This window comes from Sipha flava, unplaced genomic scaffold (assembly GCF_003268045.1).
Source record: "Sipha flava isolate LNK unplaced genomic scaffold, YSA_version1 66_pilon_pilon, whole genome shotgun sequence".
Lineage (NCBI taxonomy): Eukaryota > Metazoa > Arthropoda > Insecta > Hemiptera > Aphididae > Sipha > Sipha flava.
Window position 1 is genome coordinate 1805814 of NW_020273606.1, and position 23592 is coordinate 1829405.

At 26.3% G+C, this 23592-nt stretch overlaps 3 protein-coding genes across 6 annotated transcripts in view; 1 reads left to right on the forward strand and 2 right to left on the reverse strand.

Annotated features, from left to right (window-relative positions):
* Nucleotides 1-348: 348 nt before the first annotated feature.
* Nucleotides 349-7672, reverse strand: LOC112691747 (acyl-CoA-binding domain-containing protein 5). Its single transcript, XM_025566136.1, has 7 exons — nt 7099-7672; nt 3523-3716; nt 2836-2965; nt 2101-2207; nt 1470-1617; nt 1278-1384; nt 349-625 (listed from the first exon to the last, which is right to left on the reverse strand). The coding sequence occupies exons 1-7, from the start codon at nt 7157-7159 to the stop codon at nt 479-481; spliced, it is 894 nt and encodes a 297-aa protein (XP_025421921.1). The 5' UTR covers nt 7160-7672; the 3' UTR covers nt 349-478.
* Nucleotides 7673-13367: 5695 nt separating this feature from the next.
* On the forward strand, nt 13368-14040 carry LOC112691727. The gene is made up of 2 exons (XM_025566099.1): nt 13368-13467; nt 13550-14040. Exons 1-2 carry the CDS (start codon nt 13368-13370, stop codon nt 14038-14040), a joined length of 591 nt encoding a protein of 196 aa, XP_025421884.1.
* Nucleotides 14041-22007: 7967 nt separating this feature from the next.
* The window catches only part of LOC112691741 (whirlin-like), a 34528-nt gene continuing 32943 nt past the window's right edge, over nt 22008-23592 (reverse strand). For 3 of the 4 annotated variants that reach the window (XM_025566121.1, XM_025566120.1, XM_025566119.1), the window contains 3 exons: nt 23400-23522; nt 22567-22645; nt 22008-22398 (listed from right to left, as the gene is read on the reverse strand). In XM_025566121.1, the coding sequence (XP_025421906.1) occupies nt 22256-22398; nt 22567-22645; nt 23400-23522 (345 nt within the window). In that variant the 3' untranslated portion in view covers nt 22008-22255. The remainder of the gene's footprint in view (nt 22399-22566; nt 22646-23399; nt 23523-23592) is intronic. The other variant, XM_025566118.1, reaches the window with a different exon arrangement.

The following is a 23592-nucleotide window of genomic DNA, read 5'->3' on the forward strand; positions in this document are numbered from 1 at the left end:
AAATATAAGACAAAAATTATTATTAATTAACTAAAATATCTATCCTTATTATCCTGGTTGTATATGATGTGATATAAATTTAACCATTATGCAATTACAAACTCCGAGTCAATAAGATCATATTGGTCGTCTAAATTAGAATGACTAATGTAATTAAATAAATTTATATATTGAAACAGTTTTTATAAATAAAAATTGAATTTTAAGTTACAAAAATAGAGCAACAAATCAAACAATTTTTTTACAACTAAATAAGAAGAAAACTTATGTATAATTAAGCATAAAAATATTCTTTTTTTAAATTTGTATCTACATAAAAATAGATATTTTTAAAGAAAATATTGAACTCTAAAGTCTGTAAGAGCATTTAATTATTAACTCTAAGAAAAAATAAAGGATTTTATCATAAATTGGACTTCATGGTGAAGTAAATGGAACATAAAATAATTTAACCATTTAATTTAAATATCACATAAGCTTATACTTTTAAGGATTTTTGAATCTTACGCTTTTGGAACCAATAGAATATCAGTTGAACAATGATAGGCCAACCCATTAGGATTAACATTTGATAAAAACTTCTTTTTGACATATGACGGTGTTTTTGTTTATTTATTTCTTTAATCTGAAATATATTTTAAATACGTTAAAAATAATAATATATTATACATTATGACAAATGCATAAAAAATTACAATAAAAACGTACTAGTTTTTTTTAAGTGTGCTATGTGATTTTTATAATAAAGAAAATCAAAAAATATCCTGTTTATTTGTGAACTTCATGATTTGAATATCATGAATATCTACTCATTGAATGGATCAAAATAAAGATAATTTATACACATATTTAATACAAATAGTTTCATACAAGTTATTTCAATAATTTTTTTTTTATAGAAAAGTTTTTATGAGCATTCATTTATTATTCAATATTTAATGTTTAACATACAAATAGTTAAGTTATTTATTTTCAGTAGAACCTTTATTTTAAGAAATAAGAAATTAATAAAAAATTAAAACAAATAAAATTAAATGACAAAAAATATAGTTTATTACAAAATTATTACTTATGCTATTTTTAAAAATGTTATTAGATGACATTATGATTTCGTATGTAAATTTGTAAATATGTATGATAAAACTAAATGTATTTATTAATTAAAAAAATCAATTTTAACAACTAATGTTGTGCAGCCAAAAATACCTCTATATATTTATATTTATGTAATATGTAATATTAAAAAATGTTGTATTGATTTGTACAGAATACAGTACCTCGTTTAATTTATATTCTATTTGAGCAACACGATTTATTACAACATCTAAATCATATTTCATAGTAGCTATTATACTACTTATTTGTGATTGGAATTCATTTAAAACTGTAAAAAAATAAAAACATACATCAACTAGATATAATAATTATTATATTAGCAATATATTGCTAATTTACATAAATCAACTAACATTCGTTTGTTTGTAACTCAATCATATTAGTTCCATTTTGTTGAGATATTGGAATGTGATTGTCAGGTACTAAATTTTCAATGTATTCATTAGACATCGAGTGTTGGTTTTCCTCATACACATTGATTTTTTTTTGCTCTCCAATTGACTGAAATTAAAAATAATAATAAAATAAGAGTTTTTAGAGCAAACATAATATACAATAATAATAATAGAAAATTTTGGGTTTTTCTAAGTATTTATAAGCTTGAGAATGTGAGCAGTATGTCTTAAAATTACTTAATAAATTAGTAAAATAGCTGTTTTATTAGAATACTTAGAATCAGAAAATTTAACAGTTATTAAAAGAAAATGATGATTCAGATGACACATAAGCTACAAAAACTATTATTCAAAATTTAATCGTATATGACTAAAAACTTACACCTAATTAACTATTCATTTAATTGCGGCTACGAAATATTATTATAATGTAATTCACAAACCTTGAACTTTTTTGAGAACCTTAAGTTTAGACACTAAGTAAAATAATTCCATTGAATAATTTATACTTGGGCTAAATTTATTGAATAAGTAAAATTGAGTTTAAATTGACTCATTTAAATGAAAAGTATATTTAGTGAATGCTAACCGAATTGTTGACTTCCATAACATCATGAAAACATTCTTCATCAATGTCTGCGTCTGTGATACTTTGAATTTCATTTAAAGAGTTAATATTAGAATTATTGACTCTTTCTGTAAACATAAACATAAATATACAGCATAAAAACTTGATATTTTAATATTTTTTGATAAAATATGGTTGATTATTAATATTTACAAAAATTCCCATTTTCTACCAGTAAAAATAATTATAACTTATAAAAGATATTATATTGAACTATTATTTTTATGGTTAGTAAAATAAATTAAAAGTTAATTAAGTATCTAAATAAGGTTATATCTAATATCAGTATTAATATATGTTTTAATTGTACTTCAATCAAAGACCAGTGTTATATCAGAAGAACAACTGTTTTAATAGGTTACCTTATTAGAATATTTAAACTAAAAATAGAACCTTTTTAACAGTATACAGTAAACCCTTTCTCAAAAATAAATTCAAAGTTTAATTTCAATATTTACTATAAAAGAATGTTCACTTATTATCGAGGGAATAAAATTGTAATTTTTTAAAGAATTTTCAAAATTGTATTATCAAATTATATTGATGATATATATAGATGTCTTAATGTTATAACAATGTTCATCAATATGAAATTGCAAAATAAAATATTATTACAAATAAAATATTTAATTTAGGTTAACTTTTTATTACAGTATCATACATTCAATGATTAAAGCTAAGAATAAGTCAACATACCCAGAAGGCTGCCATGCTCGATTGAACCAACTACCACTTTTAAATCATCAATAGAAACTGATTCATAAAATGAATCTAAACTGGAAACAAAATCAGCCACAGGATTTGTATATGCCATGGTTTCTACAATCTAAAAGTTGTAATAGTATTATACATTTATTTATATCAAAAATAAAATAATTGAAAATTTTCAAAATATATAGTTATATTTTAAAGCATGAGGCAAATTTATTTAAAGAAAATATGCTGTTATAATGCTAATTTAAAATGACACTGATCATATCTGCTTAAACACATAATGATTATAAAGCAAAATATAATAGATTATTTATATGATAAAATTAATTATTTTAAAAAATATATAGATATTTGTTAATTTTAATTTAACTAAAATTTGAATAATTTTATAAGATAATTGGTATTACATTAAAGATGCCATCTAATTAATTATGTTAAATTTAAATTATTTCAAAATTGCATGATAAGTTACACAATATACGGTGAAAATATTTCTAAACATATAATTTTTATCATATTTTAATACTCAGTATTTAAATTTTTTTTTTTAAATATACTTCAAAATAAATGTAATAATCTATGTTAAGGATAGAAATTATTATTTTGTACATATATTTGGAACATAATACACACATATTAATAACAATATTTAATCACTAATTTATTTACCTTTTTTAATTCATTAACATATTCTTCCATCGCTTTTTCCTTTGACATGTTTCCCAAACTATCCCAAGCTTGCCATTTTGCTCGATTAACAACATCCCAAAAACTGGGTTTGGGTTGATTGTTAGGTCCAACAGTGGCTTGTTTGTAATATCCATAAAACTTAAGCAGAAGTTCTTTAGATGGCTGATATGAACCTAATAACATGAATTAATAATCATCTTACAGAGTTGTATTAATAATTAATAAAATTTAGTGTTTACAAAAAAAATCTTAGAGCTGGGTAAAGATTTTCAAAATAATATTTGTAAATATTGGCCATATTTATAAAAAAAAAAAGGAAGTATAACAATAATTAAAGGACTTGGAAATTCTAATATGAATTAGAATTATTTCGATATAGTTCTTAAAATTCAAGGGTAACATCAGGAAGTGCTTTTGTAATTTGATGACACTTTCAAAATATCCACAAAATATTGAGATAGGAATTGAGTGTTTATTTTAGTTTTTTTAGTTGAGGTTTCATTTGATGACTTTATTACTATGATGATATATCATCAAAGTTTTATTTTATTATTTGAGACTAATGAATAAGGTTGAATTTTATATTTATCGTACATATTGTTTGTGTAATCAAATTCATTTAAATTATTAAATATATTAATAGAAATATTCTATATTAATATATATAATAATATATTAATTAATATATTTTTATATTAATAGAAATAATTTTAAAAATATTTGTTGTTTATTGCTGATAATAAAATATTGAGTAACAAGAAAAAAATTTAATTTATATTTTGATGACAACATTTTAATAAAATGTTTAACTTATACTGTTATATGTTAATGGTGCAAAATCTGAGTAATACTATGGCAATATTGCCTAATACTATTTTAAGTCTAATTTGTAGTGCCAAATAAATGTTGATATTATTTTCAGTATATATCTAGTAGATTTTACAAATGGTTACATATTAATGTTTTAACCTGACTAAATTCAATTATTTTTGATGCAATATATTATTTTAATTAGACAACATCAATATCTTTATTATAGTAAGAACATTTTAGAAGGATACTAAAACAGTAAGTACATAGTTAAATTGATTTATCATAAGTAAATAAATAAATATAAAATAATTTAAATAAATTAAATTAAATTTCTTATTAAATTTAACATCTCATAAATAGCAAAAAAAAAAAAAAAATAATAATAATAATAAATAAGTAACCATAAAGAGTAAAGACATTTTTAAGATCAAAAGTCAAGATAAATTGATTAACTTTTGTACTCAATAAAATACATGTATATTAAAAGGTAGAAAAATTTATAGTTAAAATTATTGATAATAATTTCTTATTTTGTTTTAATTTTATACTTAGGTATCTAAACTTATCTTAACACAAAATATTTAAAAAATTTATCATAAGAATTACATAAACTAATAAACTTATAATATAATTAAAATTTTAACATTAACAAATAAATAAAAATGTATTACTATTGGTCTATACATTTTAAAATTATTATAAGATTTATTATTAATAATATTTTTGAAATTTGGAAGTACACTAGATACAAGACTTAGGTATTTTTCACAGAGAAATATTGTTATAAAATATAAAATTGAGGCTGATATATCATTACATCAATTTATGAAAACATAATAATAGTCTTATATAATCCTAATTTTGAATTTATATAAAAACAAATTTTCCTTAAAATTTAAAAAATAAATTATGCATACAATCAAATAAAAATATTATAAAGAATATTATAAATATCAATAAATATATATTTTTTTTTTTAAATGACATTTATGAGATTATGAAATAGAGCCAAATTATAAAAAAATATTGAAAAGTTGTTGGCATTGAACAATTTTAAATAAAAATTGTTACCAATGAATTAACCAATTAAATTATTTCCAATTTAATCTTGATATATCAATTGTAGTTTATTTTTATCAGGTAAAATATTGTTATGTAATTCATAAAAAAGATTAACATTTATTAATTATTAGTGACTCAATACCTACTAATTAGTTTACCTATGATATGACATCTATAAATTTATTAAATTAAATAACTGCTGTCTTAAATATTCAAAAAATTTTAAATGCTAGTGCAAGAATAAGAAAAAATATTAATTTGTACTTAACTTACATCAGCTTTTCAGTGATACAAGTCTGTGAATGGCGAAGCAAACTATAATTCTTTAAAATTATATTAATTGGAAATTCATGGTCAAAACATTCTTATTTTACTATGCTAAACAGTTTTAATATTTTATTGTAATTATACTGATAATAAAACAACATAATTTATTTATACAAATTATATTAAATATTTATAAGTATTTTTTTAAATGTATGAAGATAAAATATATAGTATTAACCTTGATATTAACTATTAGGTATTGATTTATCACAACAAAAAAAAAAAAACAATAAACCAAAACAATTATTTTTTTTACATACACATAGTACACAAAATAGATGTTTATCTATATTAAATTTCAACAAAGAAAAATTTTAATGGTGAAACCTCAACAAAATTATTTTCACACACTAAAAATTTATTGAGATGATTTATAAATAATTTATTTTTCACTCTGATTTGAGTGATTTAAGATTTGAAGTTTACAAGTAAAGTTGACTAATTTGAGGTTTGCGTAATAATCAGAAGAATTTTTTACAATTTATGCTATAATTTTACTTAATAATAGCTTATAGGTACTGAACCTAATATTAATCTGTTATGTTTTAAACTCACCTTATTACATTTTTTATATAATTACTTATATATTTTGAACTGTAATAAATGAGGTATTAATATATTTGGTAAAAATACTACTTTGAGTTAAAGAAAATTGTTTTAAATTCGTAGTTATTTAGGAATAGAAAATATTTAGCATCAAATTGCAACTTTACCTATTCTATTTCTAGTCTATTCGGATAGGTTAAAAATGGCATATATTAAGAAGTTAAAACTGATTTGAATAAAAGGCATGTTACGTTATGATTTTCAACGAGGCTTGCCTGATTAATAAACTAGCTAATAGTAATAATTATTTTACTACTTGTAGCATGAAGTTCAATGAACCATTCTGTATACAATTAATTCAAAATTGATCCTTTACAATTCTTAAACAAACGATTCTTTGAAGACCTGGGAATACTTGTAGAGTAGATACCGAATAGGTAATTGTAAAATAATCAAAATGAACTGATAAATTTGATGATGCACCAGTCCTTGAATCTTTGTACTGGTATCTCTGTCTAAGATTTTGTCGTCGAGTAGCATTAAATGGAATCGAAGGACCTACTGCATTTTAAAAATGACCAGCTACAAAAATACAATGAAATATTGAGTACGTGGGAATGGGACAGGGCAACGGTGTAGGATTATAACACTGACAAAGCCAAACACCGGTATCCTGGACAAGGCAGTTTGGCGGTCGTTGTCCGCAAAGGAATAAAAAAAAAAAAAAAAACGGTCCATAGCGAACGGGAAATATCATGGATGCAAGAGGAGAGTCGATGTGATCACTATAATCAGAGCAGAACTCACCGTTTTTCGGTAAACTCCTGATCACGTTTATGGCGGCTGTGAATTTTTCTTGCGTAGACATGACGCGTTCAGAGCGACCGGCGACAGCAGCGAATCATACGTGTTACGGAGAAAAACGGGACGGACCAAATCGTTGGCGGGTATCGGGGAAACGAAAACCGTCCGCGTACGCGTATCGCCTCCGGGACGACGTTCCCTTTTCGTGGAGGCAACGACGCAGAAAAAACGAAATAAAAACGAAATAATAACAACCAACGGACGTCGACCGATTCGCAGCGCGTCTCGAGCGTCACACACACACACACACACACGCGCACCGGTCGCGTTGCCGTTCAACAATAAATTAATTTCTTCTCGCCTTATGATAATTATTATTGTAATAACGTTCGACGATAACGTTGTGTGTTATGATAATTATTGCCACCGTTCGACGAATGCGCGGCGCGGCGCGTCGGGTGTACGCGTTGCCGCGTTCGCGGCGTACCGTCGCCGCCGGCCGATCAAGGGCACTGCAGTCGTCCGTTCCGTGCGAGCCGCACGATTCGCATCGGCCAGCGCCTGACCAGGAGTAGGACAACGGTGGCGCGCAAAAACGGTGAGTCGACGGAGATCGGATGATAACAAGGTGTCGCAACGGGCGGCGAACACTATTCGCCCGAACCGGATCCGGTTCTCTTGCCGATTCTCCTCCGACCAGTGGCGGATTTACCCCGGTCGTCTAGTCGGCAAACGCCGACTAGGTCTCTCTCGAATTGTGTACTCAGGCCCACCTGGATTAGGCGTACAGTGTTGTTTCGTTTCAATTTTGACTAAAAAAAACAAAAAAAAAGATTCTAATGCAAACTGGACCAAAATTTACCATTGTTTTAATAATAAAATTATTTTAATGTATAGGAATTCTTTCAACAGTAGAAAATGTCAAACAAATAACTTATATACGCGAATAAAATTATTTTCTAGAATAAGGTCGGTGTACTCCTATTCAAAATCATTGATCCCAAATAATATTATTAATAATTAAAATTGATGATACTACTGTGCACTAATCTATATACATAAATGTATGATTTTATATACATGAAGTTTTCGTGTGAAATTATATAATATTATGTACCTATCTTCCATTTTCGGTTTTCCAGTACAAACACCAATACCAAAAACTCTGGGTATTGTGGAAACTAAAATAACCATCAACAGGTCATTAGTCCTTTATGAGTTTACAACTAGTTAAATAACAGGTTTCTGTTGTCATTCATTGTCTGATGTCCCAAATACAGTCGCGTAAATTTATAATAAGGGATCCATGTGAACATTTCCAGACTAGGGCTCTTGTTTATTATTATTATTATTTATTCTTATTATATTTAAACAAATAATATAATATGTGTTCATTACAGATTTTAGTAAGAATATCAAAAGGGATAAAGGATCTTTATCAAGAGTCGAGACTTGAAGAGTTGATTAGAGTCAGAGGCGGACGCGAAAAAAAAATTCGGGGGGTTTTAAAAAAAATAAGAATAAAAAATTTGGCACCCCCGGGCATATAATTTATGCCCCCCCCCAATAAATAATAATAATATATCACTTATTATTTCGTTCACAATTGAGATTTTTTATTATTAAAATATAACTTATAAATGAAAATCGTTGAATACTTTTTTTAATTAACAAATTAAACAAATTATAACATAATAAAACATACTATTTTCTTTTATTTATTGTTTTTTTTTTTTTTTTTTTTTTTATTAGGTACCTACATCATTTTTAAAATTAATTTTGCTAAAATATTTTGCAGCCCCTGAGATTTGACGCCCCCGAACATGTGTCTACCCGTGCCCCTCTGAATACGGACCTGATTACCGTTATTTTGAAATAATTGACTATTGACTATAGATTGACTATTGTCGATTATTATCATATGACCATACAACACAAAATTTAGGGAAACTGTTAATCATAATGTACCATTGTAAATAATATTATATCGATTACGTATATTTACTTATTTTTACTTACTGATAATAAGCGTCTTACAAACACACATTATTTTTACGAAGTATTGCCATCATGGAATTTCAAAAATTTGAGTTTTAAGTACCAATACCTTTTAGAAAGTATGGAAAATTACAAATTATTACGTAATAATTAATTAATTAATTATTATTTTAATCGTATTTTGAACAATTCATTTTTTAAGGTACATTAAGTAGGATAACTACGTTTGGAATTAATCATCCATTCATTTCGGGGAGGGTTTGAACCCTCAAAACCCCTCCTTGCGTCCGCCACTGATTAGAGTAGAGGTAATCTTATTCAAACAAAGAGTTGAAGAGTTGAGAGTCGACTCTTTGATTCAACTCATTACACTGAATTGAGTTGAAAGATTCAGTTCAGCAGAATGAGTTGGAATTCCTATCCCTAACATTTTGTAAAAGACTGAAGTGTGAAAATACTCAAAATAATCACTATGGTGACGAAATAATTATCGCATTATCTATCCGGCAGTTGAAACTATACTTCATTAAACTTATCGATATTACAGATTACTAATGAATTTATATTAGGTGAAGGTACATCGTCAAATATTAATACTGATAACTAGGGAACGGATTAATATGTAATAAAAATACAGAAATATGTACATATATATGTGAGTATAATTTATAAAATATGTGCTAAAAACATCCAAATATGTGGGGAAAAAAAAATTTAAAAAAAAAGTGATTATTATTATTAAATTATCAAAAAGATTTGTTGCATTGAATTATTGCAATATCTTGTAAATTATCAAATGCTAAATGTTGCCTATTAGGTATCAAAATATTTTTAAAACGGCTAAATTATCGTTTCACATCAACCGATGTATTAAAAGCATATTTCAAGTGTATACTATCAGAAGGCGATAATTCCAAATTTTTTAAAGGTTGTCTGCCATTCATTATGTCATTGATTGTTTTAAAATCAATATTGCCTGGAATTTTTTTCTGTAATAGCATGAATTTTCTTTTTACGACATCTATTGGTCCGCTTACGAGTTTTAATCGCTGATTTAACAATTTGCATACTATCATTTGGGGATATATTTTTTATTAATAATTTTATTAAATTATTTTTAATTAAAATTAAATAATTTTCAATGTTTCATTTTGCATAATATTTTGAGCTTTTCCAATAGCGATAAAAGTTTCTGGATCTAATTTTGAAATAATTTCTTGTATTTTCGTACGAAGAAGACGTATGAATGATGAAATGATAAAAATATGTTTAAAATATTTAAAAATTTGTGACATATTTAAAAATATGTAAATATACCAAAATATGTAAAAATATGTAAAATAAAAGTATCATAATTTTAATAGGAATGATTTAAATCATAAACATTTCTTATCGAATCTTAAATATCTCGTTTTAATAAAAATATGCATTTACATATAAATCCGTTTCCTACTGATAACATGGATTTAATACATTATTTGGCATTTCATATAATACTTAGATAATTTAAACAATTTTATAGATTGCCGGCTTGTATTTGGTGTTATATAAAGTTCCTAGACATTTTATAAAATACCAATATTATACATATTGCCACTAACATATATATATTACGTCGTCGTCGTCGGATGGCGACGACGCGACAAAAATAACCAAAATTTAAACCCAAGATATTTATACGAATTGTAAGTAATACAACAGTTAAAAACAATAAAAACACATAATATAAATTAATATTTTCTTTCTCGGTACCTACGTAGCAAGTTATTTATGACTCTCTAACCTTTTTTTTCTAGGGAGGTCGAGACCCGAGACCCCTCCGTAAATACGCCACTAGCTATAAGTGTACAACAAAGATTGAAAAATGATCTCCGTTCAACATTGGTTTAAGACATAACAAACAATTTAGCTTTGTTTTCCACTGAGTATAAAGCAACACAACTCCTTGATATGAACGATCTTATTAACAGTTTTTCCGATGCTCAAGTTCGCAGAGGTTCTAAACTATAATTAATCATTTTATTTTGTATACCTACTATCCATTGGCACACGTACAGGGGTACTAGGGGGGTGCTTAGCAACCACAAGTTCTAAATTAGTACCCCTAGTTTATTTTGAGGTAATATAAAATATTATTTAGAGGATTATTTTTCATTTATAAGAAAGAATAAACTTCAGTTTGCATTGGCAATGCATTAATACCATGAACGTATAATGTACAAACATACATGTATGAAGTGGCGTATTTTGGGTGATTTATCGGGGGGGTGTCTAACATTTATTTTTATTTATTTATTTTAAAACAAACTATACTTCTATGCCCTACTATGTGTGCTCTGCACTGACGTATTTTTATATGTGAATTCATTTTGATGAAATAAAAATAAAAACGTGTTTGACACTTGAAACTTAAAAACAAAATCATATTATTTATACATATTCTAATTATGCCTCATTTATTTATAGTATACACTTTAGGTGTACGTAATGAAATCTAAATATATTTCGAACGTGAAGTGCTAGAATGACGTACGATGATCGTTTTTCGCTTATGAGAAAGAGTTATGATATATTTATGTGTCCGTCATACTAAAAAGTAATATAATACGGGTGTGTAGAATAAAGTAGTAATAAAGTGTCTACAACATCGAATGACCCTCAAATGATCCAGCTCAAAAATAAAACAAGCCATCTCGTGAATCAAACCGTTTTCCGGGTGCACCATAACACCATATACACATATATACACCATATTACAGAAGCTTTTGCCTCATAATCAGTCATCCAGTTCATTCTACCGATAACCTAACTTTTTATCTAATTTATATTTGAATTCCGGTACAATCCGCATGGTGAATATTTATTACTTATAAGAACACTTGAAGTGAAGGTTTTACGATATATTACACTTTGATGCTTAAACGCGATGATTAGAGTATACTTTAATTATGTTTATAATGACCATCCACTTCAATCGTTCACTCATTGCTATTTTATTAAAATGGAGTTTCTTTTATTTATTTAGTGGTTAAATTTATTTTAGAGTTTGAACAAAAAACATCATAAAAAACTTGGTTCTATGACATTACCTATTTTTATATAATTTTATTATTAAAAAAACTAGATACACGAAAGTAACATGTTCGATAAATACGCGACTTATACATACCCCTACGTCAGACGTGACTCCTCCGTCATTATTTTATAAGAATAAAACGTACAATATTGACATGCGAATTATTCAAGTTAACTAAATAGGCATATGTCGGTTTATACAGAGTTGTATCGAAGGGTATCGATTACAAATCTGCTATTTATCTGGATCACATGTTTAAACCCAACATCTAGAATTTCCAGAATTATTTGTAATATATCGCAAATACGTATAGGTACTAATTTTTCTAAATTTTATTATTTTAAGTTATTAATGAGTCGTTTTTTTTTTTTTTTTTTGCCTTTTCCAGTTAAACTAATTTAATGTTGTGTTGCTAATTTGCTGTTCTTTATAAACTAAAAACATAATATTTATCGAAGACTCATGATAGTTTTCTTTCAAATGCATATGTTTAAGTACGAGTATGACGTTGATATACGTATAACATTACTGTATCAATGAAGAAAACTGTATAGAACAAATATGTACAATTTTTGTTCAACTGGCTTGTAAAAAAAAAAAAAAAACTGTATGCAATCGAATTAAAAAAGTATTAAAATATGTATATTCAACCTATTTAAAAATACAAAATCATGTCCATTCAATTATCTACAATAGACAAATCGTAGCTTACTTAATTAGGTATAATAAAATTTGACCATATTATTTTGTGCAAAAATATTGAAAAAAATGTTGTATTTTCTTAGTAATATTGTAAATGATCCACAGTAATCTTGTATAGTTGCTTATTGTGTAGAGCAAAACGTAAAAATCATTGAAATTCGTCCTTTCTACCATTGATAAACAACACTCGATTCAGATGAGTAATAAATGAGTAATTACAGCAATGTGCAATGTAATAACAAGAATTAACCTTCGTGAAGGTCTTCTTGTTTTAATGGGTCTACCTAACAACTTTCACAGAACTACGAGTATAAGCACGTGAACAACATGTTGTATACATTTATTTGAATAATGTTTTCATTACTATTGAAATTAAAAATGTAAAAGCACCATAAGAAAATGTGAAAATCAGAATTAAAATCGTGTAACGTATTTAAGCACCCAGTGCAAACATATTGTTGTTCTTTTTAAAATACCTTATACACTTGTACGGTGTATGAATGAACAAGATAAATCAACTGAAGCTGCGTTACATGTGTCCTGGGTTCTTAATAAAAACCAAAAAGCGTTTTCCTGTTCCGAAATAGTAAAAGAGTGTATGTTGGAAGTGGCCACTGGACTTTTTCAAGAAAATAAAAAAATTGTTACCTCTATTGAAGATATTCCTTTACCGACAAGGTAACACAAGTAAAACAGAAATTTTGGCAGCCAAAATCAAAAAAGGCTTATTTGAACTTTTATATGATTCATTGTGCTATTGCGTTGCGTTTGATGAATCTTTTGACTTAGTTGATTCTGAACAAATGTCAATTTTTGTGCGATTCTTTGACATTAAAAATAAAGTATTTAGAGAAGAGTTACTAGCATTATTGACATTTGAAGGCAAGACTCGTGGAGAAGATTTATTTAAGAGTTTTGATGACTTCATGAAAAAATCGGATTTTAGTTATGATAAAATTGGGTCAATTTCACTGATAGAGCTAACGGGAAAAGAAAAAGAATTACTAAAAAGAATCCGGGATAATAATTTCGGGATATTAACTCATCAATCAGTACTTATCAATCACGTGATGATCAAAACAAGACCAAGACTTTCAAAATCTTGGTCTTGGTCTTGGTCTTGCGCAAGACTCTTGCTATTTTCACAAAATATAAAAAAAAAAAACTAAATATCTACCTGTTATAGGTGTGTATATTTATGTGTAGGTTTTTTGCTATAACTTCTAAGATAAAACTTAAGTCTAATATATATTATTAATATACCATAGTATATTAATAATATAAAACAATCAAACAATTTAATTTTTATTATAGGTACTCTACTACTTATAGGACTTTACATTTTAAAATATTATGTTTATATTATTTTACTTGTATTTATATTTGATGAATCAATTTACCAGCATAATTAACTTTGTAAGTTCCTATTAAATTTATGATAAATATCAATATTATAGACTACAATTTTACGACAGTAATGAAATTATATGCTGTATAAGATACTAGTTTAAGTACACAATGTCTAGTATGGAAAAATCACACAAGCTACGAATGAAAATAAAAATGTACTTCCAATCAAAATGATATCTACCGTAGTCCGTAATGACTTCCAGCAATTATATTCGTATATTCGTTTCAAAGTAGAGATATATTATGGACATAAGTCATAAATTATTCTATGAGCAAGACAACTTTCGACGTTTTCATCGATTTTGGGAAAAAAATATAATTTTTCAATTATTGCTAAGTATGAAACAACTATATTATGTTATTTTGTAGTATTAATTACAATTATTTCTAATCATTTTTTCAATAATTCGTCATTTCCTCGAATACTAATCAAATTTAATAACAATACAAATAGTTTCTTATTATTTTCGTTATAAATTATTAGTTAGTGAAATCTAGATAACTAATGTGTTTACGGGGAAAAAAAAATTTGCAAGACTACAAGAGTTTTGCAGTGATGGTCTTATTTTGATCTTGTTCTTGCAAACCTAATCTTAGTGTTGGTATTGCTAGACCAGTACCGTCTTGGTCTTGATCTTGGTCTAGGTCTTGCAGCAAGAGTCTTGCAAGACCGATCTTGTGAGTATTTTAAAACATTCTGTATAATTCTGGCCAAAATATTAATCTCTGTACTGCTTCATGTGAAGACACTGATTACAAAATTCATTAAATTATATGGAAAACGCTCACCTGTATTCAGATTCTATGTCATTAATCCACCGGCTCAATTATAAATAAATATTTTACGAACATTAGTAGGTACTGTTGGAAATGTCGAGCCGTTGAGCGAGGAAAGGACCATCAAAGTGTGGTCAAATCTACTGTTTAATGTCATTATATTTGCTATTGGTACTGGTTTAATAGTCTTATAAGTCAAGCATGTGACGGAAAAACAAATGAAAAACTAGAAAAAAAAAACGAAGAAAAAGAATGTATGTGACAGCTAAAAAATTTAAAAAACTATATGAAAAATTTACAATCATCATTGTTTATTCATGATGAATTAAGGCACGACAATATACAAATATTGATCATCTCAAACAAATATTGTTGTGTGTAATTTGACAAATTGTTTTTGTTTGGTTTACCATTAAATATTTCCAAATATGTAAGAACTTTCTCCAGTGACGCCGATGTCTGTTTCATAAGATATTTCTATAGAAATAATAACATCTGAATATAATTGCAATAAAGGGCGAATAAATTGAGTTATAACAGTATTTTACACAAAATCCAAATGTCTATAACTTGTACATCCAGTACCGGTATACCCCTGTTCACCACGGGATCATCCACCTTAATTAGACACTGCATCCGCAATACGTAGGGATGGGTACCGCTGAATTTCTCCGAGATGGGATTATCGTAACTTGTAAATTTTCTCACGCGTTCGTCAATTTTCAAATTAATATTTTTTATTTTTAATCGATAACATATATGAATATTAAAAATAGTAAAATAATGTACCAGCCAAACGTAGTTTAGAAAAAAATTATTATCATTACTATTGTCATGAGTTACCGGTAGATAATAGAGAACTATAACAACAGTGCAACTGTCAGTTCGACCGTTAACCATCATTATAAGACGTGCTGTTGAATTTGAACGTTTCGCCTTGCAGCCGTAACATGTTTACATTAGCTAAACTTTCGTACATCGTGTGCGACGAGGATGAGAAATTATTTTTACGACGATCTGAAAACGGTGCCATACGAAGTGGAACAGTGTTGCACGGATGCACTGAGATACATCAAAAACCAAACCGACGAGACGAGCAACGAGGCGTCAACTTTACCCGGTGGTTATTAAAATGAGAGAGAGAAATCAAAAAGAATACATGGAAATTTTGGTTTTAAATTGTATTTGACCCCACTTAAAATTGTCAATACGGATATTAAAACACCTTAATTCCTCACTAAGTTTATTAATTATTAATTATTTTTTCATTTTTTAGATTATTTCTTAATTATTTTTCTTGTAAGTGTTCTATTATGATATTTTGACGCCTTAAATCCTCATGTATGAATAACATCGATTGTAAATTTTTTCATATAATTTTTTAAATTTTCTGTAGAAAATTAAAAACAGCTATAGTTGTCGCATACATTATTTTTCTTTGGATTTTTTTTCTGGTTTTTCATTTGTTTTTCCGTCACATGCTTGACCGTATTATTGACTTTTGAAGACTATTAAATCAATACCAACAGCAAATATGACATTAAACAGTAGCTATGACCCCACTTCGATGGCCCTTTCCTCGCTTAACGGCTCGACCTTTTCAATAGTACTTAAGTTTGTAAAATACTTGTTATAAAATTGAGCCAGTGGTACAATGAAATTGGATCTGAATATTGGTGAACGTTTTGAATAATGTCCAATGAATTTTGTAATCAGTGTCCTTGCATGAAACGGTAAAGAAATTATTTTTTTGGCCGGAATCATATAGAATGTTTTTAAATACTCAATTTTGTTTCGTTCGAGAATTAGAATTTCATTTTATGATTGAATTTATAAAAAAAAATATAGTTTAAATACAATAACCGGATTTATTTGTCAATTCTATTCAATAATTGAATAATAAATAACTTAAAACAAATTGAACGAAAAAATAAATAGATAGTTTCAAAAGATGCAATTTTTATTTAAGTACCTAAATATGCGAGTTTTACTTAATATATCTGAAGAAGATAAAAATATAAAATTATATAAATTAAATAAAATAATGTATGAAATTGAAGAAGATTATGAATTGCTAAAAATGAATAGTAATAATGTTGAATATAATTCGAATAAATAAAATAAAAAAATTAATACGTACCGAATACATGAATGAAGAAGAAAAACAATCAATAATTGAAATTTGTGAACAATATACCATTCCACGTTCACTAGGAATGCATGCAGTTCGCCGAGAGGTGTCATTTCCAGTCACCGCATGATGATTTTCATGGATTTTATCATTTTGCCAAAATGTATTATGAATTTAAATGTATGTTTTATTTTTTCTTAAATCTAACACAATTGTAAAAGGTTCTTTTTATTAAATTTTCAAGATTTTTTGTTAAACTAAAATATTAGTAAAAATAAATATTAAATAAATACTAAATTTTAAATATTATATATTTTATTCGTCTGCTTAAAAACTAAGTATTTGAACCGTATACATTTTTTTTCAAAACGGGGCTTGATACTAAAGCCGTAGAAAAGTAAAACCAGTAAATTCCTAAATCTCATGTTTTCCTGAAAAATATCTCATCGAGTTGGTAAGCAATGGACACTTTAATGGTTTTCGACTGTATCTCTTTTTCTGTAATCTTAAACGGTAACTATGATACTATTTCTATTCTATTCGTACAGAATAAATATAGAATTAACAATTAGTAAGTGAACCATGAACAATGATAATCGGGTGATTAGATACATAGTTTTTTTTAATACTGATCGTCTACTCCATAATGTAGTGATCAAAGGTGTAGAACGCGTAGTTATGTACGGTTTCTACTTAGTCACGGTCAGACAAAAATCATACACATATGCATGGGCATTCGTAACTTGTAGTAATGCGTGTGCCGTAAGAAATATAAACCTTTACGTATACTATATAATTTTCTTAATAAGATCTATTATGTATTTTTTTTTCTTCTAACAGATTCTTTACAAATGTATCTATTGACAATAGTGGCCCAACATAACACACTTATTGTATTCACAAATTTATGTTATGTAGCCAGTGAATACTATATATATATATATATATATATATTATGAGGTAAGCAATATGCCAGTGCAAGTTTAGTTTTCTTTTTCAATTACATTTATATCTTGAATTTTATGGTTACTAACGATTCACATTAATTGTTAACTGTTGCAACACTCCTCTTTTATTTGTATTGTTTAACACTTGGCCAGTTTCTGAATGAGGCATAAAACATCACTATCGAATGTACTTATTTATGACTTACGTGGGTGATGGGGAGAAGAGAATTCAGAAAAAAGAAAAAGATTTTGATTTCTTCTCAAAAAAGACACCGAATCGTAGTGGCATCTACATGGCGGCCAAGTCTAGTTTATGCCTCATTCAGAAACTGGACAAGTGTTAAACAATACAAATAAAAGAGGAGTATTGCTCTTTAATGTAGAAGTGTAGTGAGGTTATGAATTAAAAAATACCAGACTTGGCTACAATGTAGATATATATTAAATGCAATCAGTGGCAGCTTGTGAGTTTATAATAAGGTAGTGCACATTTAAAAAATTTATTTATACGTGTGTATAGATTATGCTAAGGATTTTTTTGTCGATTTTACCTTTTACTTTGTTACATATTTTGTAACAATATTTTGAGTGTTTGGATACTGATAGACGTAAAATGTAAATTATTTGATAATCTGACTATCAAAAGTAAAAAATAAGATCAAAATTAAATTAAAACGTACATGCACGACAACGCCGCGGTATTTGACGGCACGCCGTTCAATACAATCGGCTAGTATAGTTTTAATTGGTTATTTGCACAAAACAACTGTGCATATAAATTCCATTATAACACAGTTGGCGTATTCTAACTAGAGTTGGGACTATCTAAATAAAATTATCTAAAAGATTATCTAGATGACGTGAAAATTATCTTTTATCTAGATGAATCCAGAATATTTTATTTTATACTTAGCTTTCTTTTTGTGATTTTTTTTGTCGATAAATAATAGATATTAAATTAAGTAAACGGGTGGTTTATTTTTTTTAACTGTAATTTATTCCTTGGTTTCGTTAAAAAATGATTTTATTATTTTATTTACTCTTCCTTGTCTCCATTAAATAATCGTAATAATCATTATCGTTTTGATCATAGAATAATAATTGAAATTATGTGAACTGTGACGGGGTAATAATAGCAAAATTTAATTAAAATTAACATTATTCATAATCGATAGTAATCTATGTTTATCAGTCGACAGTTGGAAAACCTACTAAAATTAATCAGAAAATTAAATTCGTAAAACCAGACGATAGGATTTTTTTGACCGGCGCGTATACAGATATGTGTAAATTATTTCCATATATGTATAATGATAAGTACTTAAATATAAACGATTTTAGACTTATTCTCATTTATTTCATTAAAATTATTATTCCGAAGGAAAGAAAAACTAGTATATGTAACAATTAGACGTATTATATTATTAAATTAACGGTTAATCTAATGAAAGTATTACAAAGAGTATTAGGTTTAGTCCGTGTAACAAGTAATAATGTTTGAGTACATTATCACTTATCCGAAGATATAGCATTATAGGAGGTATAGTAAAGTGAATAGGTTAATGATTAACCTATTCACTTGCAAGAAAATAAAAATATTTTATCGAATATTAAGACATAAATTGATAGTAAAAAAAATAGCTAAGACTTACATTTTTAATGTTATTTTAAATAATTATATTTATCTTTTTATTTCATCTAGATAACTGAAATTTTATCTTTTATCATTATCTTAGATAAACCTTCAGTCATAACCTTTATCTTTAATATAGATAAAATAATTGGTTATCTTTTCTAACATTGGTTATGATACGTCTTAATTTTTACATTGTACCCCTGTGTAATACACAGTGTGTATGTATCGCATCGATTATATGCACTACCTTCTACCCTTAATTAAATATACATAAATATATTGTATATTTAATTATTTAATCAATGCTTCTACCATCTCGGCGTCTATACCTAGAAATTATATTCACGATGCCTTTTTAACGACAAAATAACCCAATCCAAATATATTTTTGTATTTTAATTTTGAAATTTCTTGTAACATTTCTTAAATTTTGAAACATTACCTTCAAACTACTACTTGCTATTATTATGAATTAATATTTTTAACTTTCAATTTTTCTATAGTTTGGTTAGGTAGTGCACGTGCACTGGTGCATATATATATTAGCCACCACAGCATGCAATTCAAATTTATGAAATTTTGATGAAATTCTGAGTACTATCAAAATTCGAAAATGTTAATTCGTGTAGAAGGTGAATTAAATTTTTAAGTATTTTCAAAATTTCATTGTTAAATTACACTTAAACTCACAGCATTTCAATCTTTATTCCTATAAAGAAATTGTTGAAAATCTAAATTAATTTATTCATGAGCTATATTATGTATTATCAACAAGTACAACCATTAATTCAAAATTCGTATCTTCCTTCTCGTCCGATCACTCATAGATAAGTCACATTGTCCCTGTAACCACCTTAACATCATAAATGCAAACACATAGTAATCTACTGTTAATAAAGTACTAAATGTTCAGTAATTTTTTAATTTTATTAATAATAATTTCTTTAATATTTTTAATAACAAATTTATTACGACTACAAAGTTAACATGCAACATAATAATAGTGCGTGTCTTATAACGTACCAAAATACAGGCTGAAATACTTTTCATCGTAAATTAAAATATATATTTAATACAGGTTGTCTCACTATGCGTTGAGTTTTTAAGGAAAAAGTGTACCGTAGTTTTCATAAAATCTCCATTAGTTGAAAATATCGGAGCATGTGAGACACTCTGCATGCATATATATATATATATATATATTCATACGTGTATATAAATATATGTTCAAATATAATATTTCCATCAAACAACAATTTATTATGTATTAATTTTTACAAATAAAAACAATAGTTATAACTAAAGTAACATATTAAATTGAGTTCTAAAATGATTTGACATTTTACGCATACAACAAAAATAACTATATGATCTAAGTAGCTTTTTATCCATTTTTTAAAATCTATTTTAATGGACGAAGCCTATTGTTATGTATGTCAATATATTAGATTTTTCTCTTTTATGCAACGAAATAAACACTTAATTTCGTGCAAATTACATTGGTAAATAATATATTAAAGAAGACTGGTATTCATGAAAAAAAATAATCGATAATTATTATAACATATCATGTTTTTTCTAATTTAATATTAAAATGTATCGAGAAAAAAATCAAAGTATTAAAAATAAAAATAATACGTACGCAAATATTACGCAATAAATACAGTGAATCTAAATACATAGTTAAATTAAAAAAAAAATATGAAAAAATTGGAACAAATTTCGTAATTTAGACGGCTTTTATTCACAAAGGAAAATTGCTTGCCAAAATGCCGCACTGTTGACTAATTATTCCATTATATTTAATGGTTTTTTATGTATTTTATTTCTGAATTGTACCACTGTATTTAGTTTATCGTATATTTATAGTCATGAGCAATAGCATTATTTATGTAGATCGAATGTGTTATTAATTATTACTCTTTATATGTATATACTACTTTCGCATAGAATACAGTTAGGCTAAGCTGTTTAAAACATTATTAGTTAAGTATTTAAAACAGTGAACTATTGTAAAATGTTCAATTGCCATTGACTCGGAACATGTATATATATTTATATCAGATATAGGTACTGCTTACGTATATATATTATCATAATTACTGTTATAAAAATGTGTTCCTATGGCATATGACGTTATATGTGCTGCATAATATGTTATATTATGTATTATTGTACAGCATAATAATAGTTAATTTTATTAGTTATCAAAAACAAAAATATAATTAAATAAAATTAAACTTTGATAACGAGATTGATAAAAAATAAATGATTAAAGAAAATGTAGGAAAGAAAATATTTAAATGCGAAACATTATGTTAGAAATCGAATTGATAATAACACGTCAGTCGTGTAATAGTATAATAAAAATGTTTAAAGAAATAAATTTACTTAGACAAACGTTTTGTAATTTCCAACTAGTTTGCAACATTTTCGAACTTTAGTGTTAAACAGCAATTAAACAATACTGTTTAATCAAGCGGTTAATTTTCCAAAAATATGAGCGCAGTAGGTTTTGGTTCCAAATTTGATTTTTTCGCTTCCACTACTAGGAACTCAATTTCTGATTTATCGGTTTGTGCAAAAGATTCTGCTATAAGTCTAGCTACTTCTTGATGTGGCATTCCTGAAAAATTGAAACAAAGACTATCTTAATGGTTTATAAAAATATTTATTTTGTTAAAGTACAAATTAACGATATTTTAGTGTATTCTGATCATAATGGATGACGTATAAATAATGTATATATTCATTATTGATAATAATATATAGTATAAGTACATGTACGAAATACCTTCTACTTTTTGTCCATCTACTTCTAAAATTAACTGTCCAACTTCAAGACCTCCAGCTTCATATGCAGCACCATTTTCCTATGTATTTAAAATGAATAATTATAAAATGTGTATAATTATGCACCTGAGATTATTAATGGAATTAGTAAGTTGACAATAATTAATTATTTTAATTTTACAAATAGGATTATTACTAATAAAAGTAACATTTCGAAGTTATATTTACATTATATATTACTACAAGCTGTTGCAAAGTATCCGATTGCCAAAATATTTAAATTTAGATCTAAATTAATTAGTTTATTTTATCGATGTAGGTATTCCTAATGTAACTGTAAATTTGGTTAAAAATAATAGTCTTAACAGTTTATTAGATCTTAACAGGCTATTAGATCGAAAAATCTATAGAAATATTATCTATGTAGTTCCTGTACTTTTAAAATGTAATTTATTTAAACTCTAATCATTTATAAATCATATTTGAAAAACTCTTAGCCAATAATAATGGGTGTTAAAAAAAAATTATTTTGGGTACTTTACAGAAAATAATAAATTTAGGAATCAACAATTTAAATTAATAAAAAACGAATCATAAAATATAGGTACCTACATAAAAATGTATTGAAATATTTAGTTTTACCCAAATAATAACTGTTAATTTAATTTTTAGTAATACTTTTAAAATTATATCAAAAGTAAAATATATGTTTTAAGTTATTTATGTAGTATTTACGTACCTATTTTGAGTGACTATATATTTTTTATTTGATTTATATCATAAATGTTTCTTTTTTATTAAAATCAGAAATTTAGTTCTAAACCAGTTACTTACATGTATATTTATTATTCTTGGTAAAAGATGTTTCGTATTAATTCCACCTTCAATTGCGATTCCAAGTAATGGTTTAATTTTCTTAACAATTATACGAAGATTGCCTTGTTGATCCAACATTATCTTTGAATTCATGAATAATACAATTATTAACCAAAAATAATCAAACAGATACTTTACAAAATGTAACTAT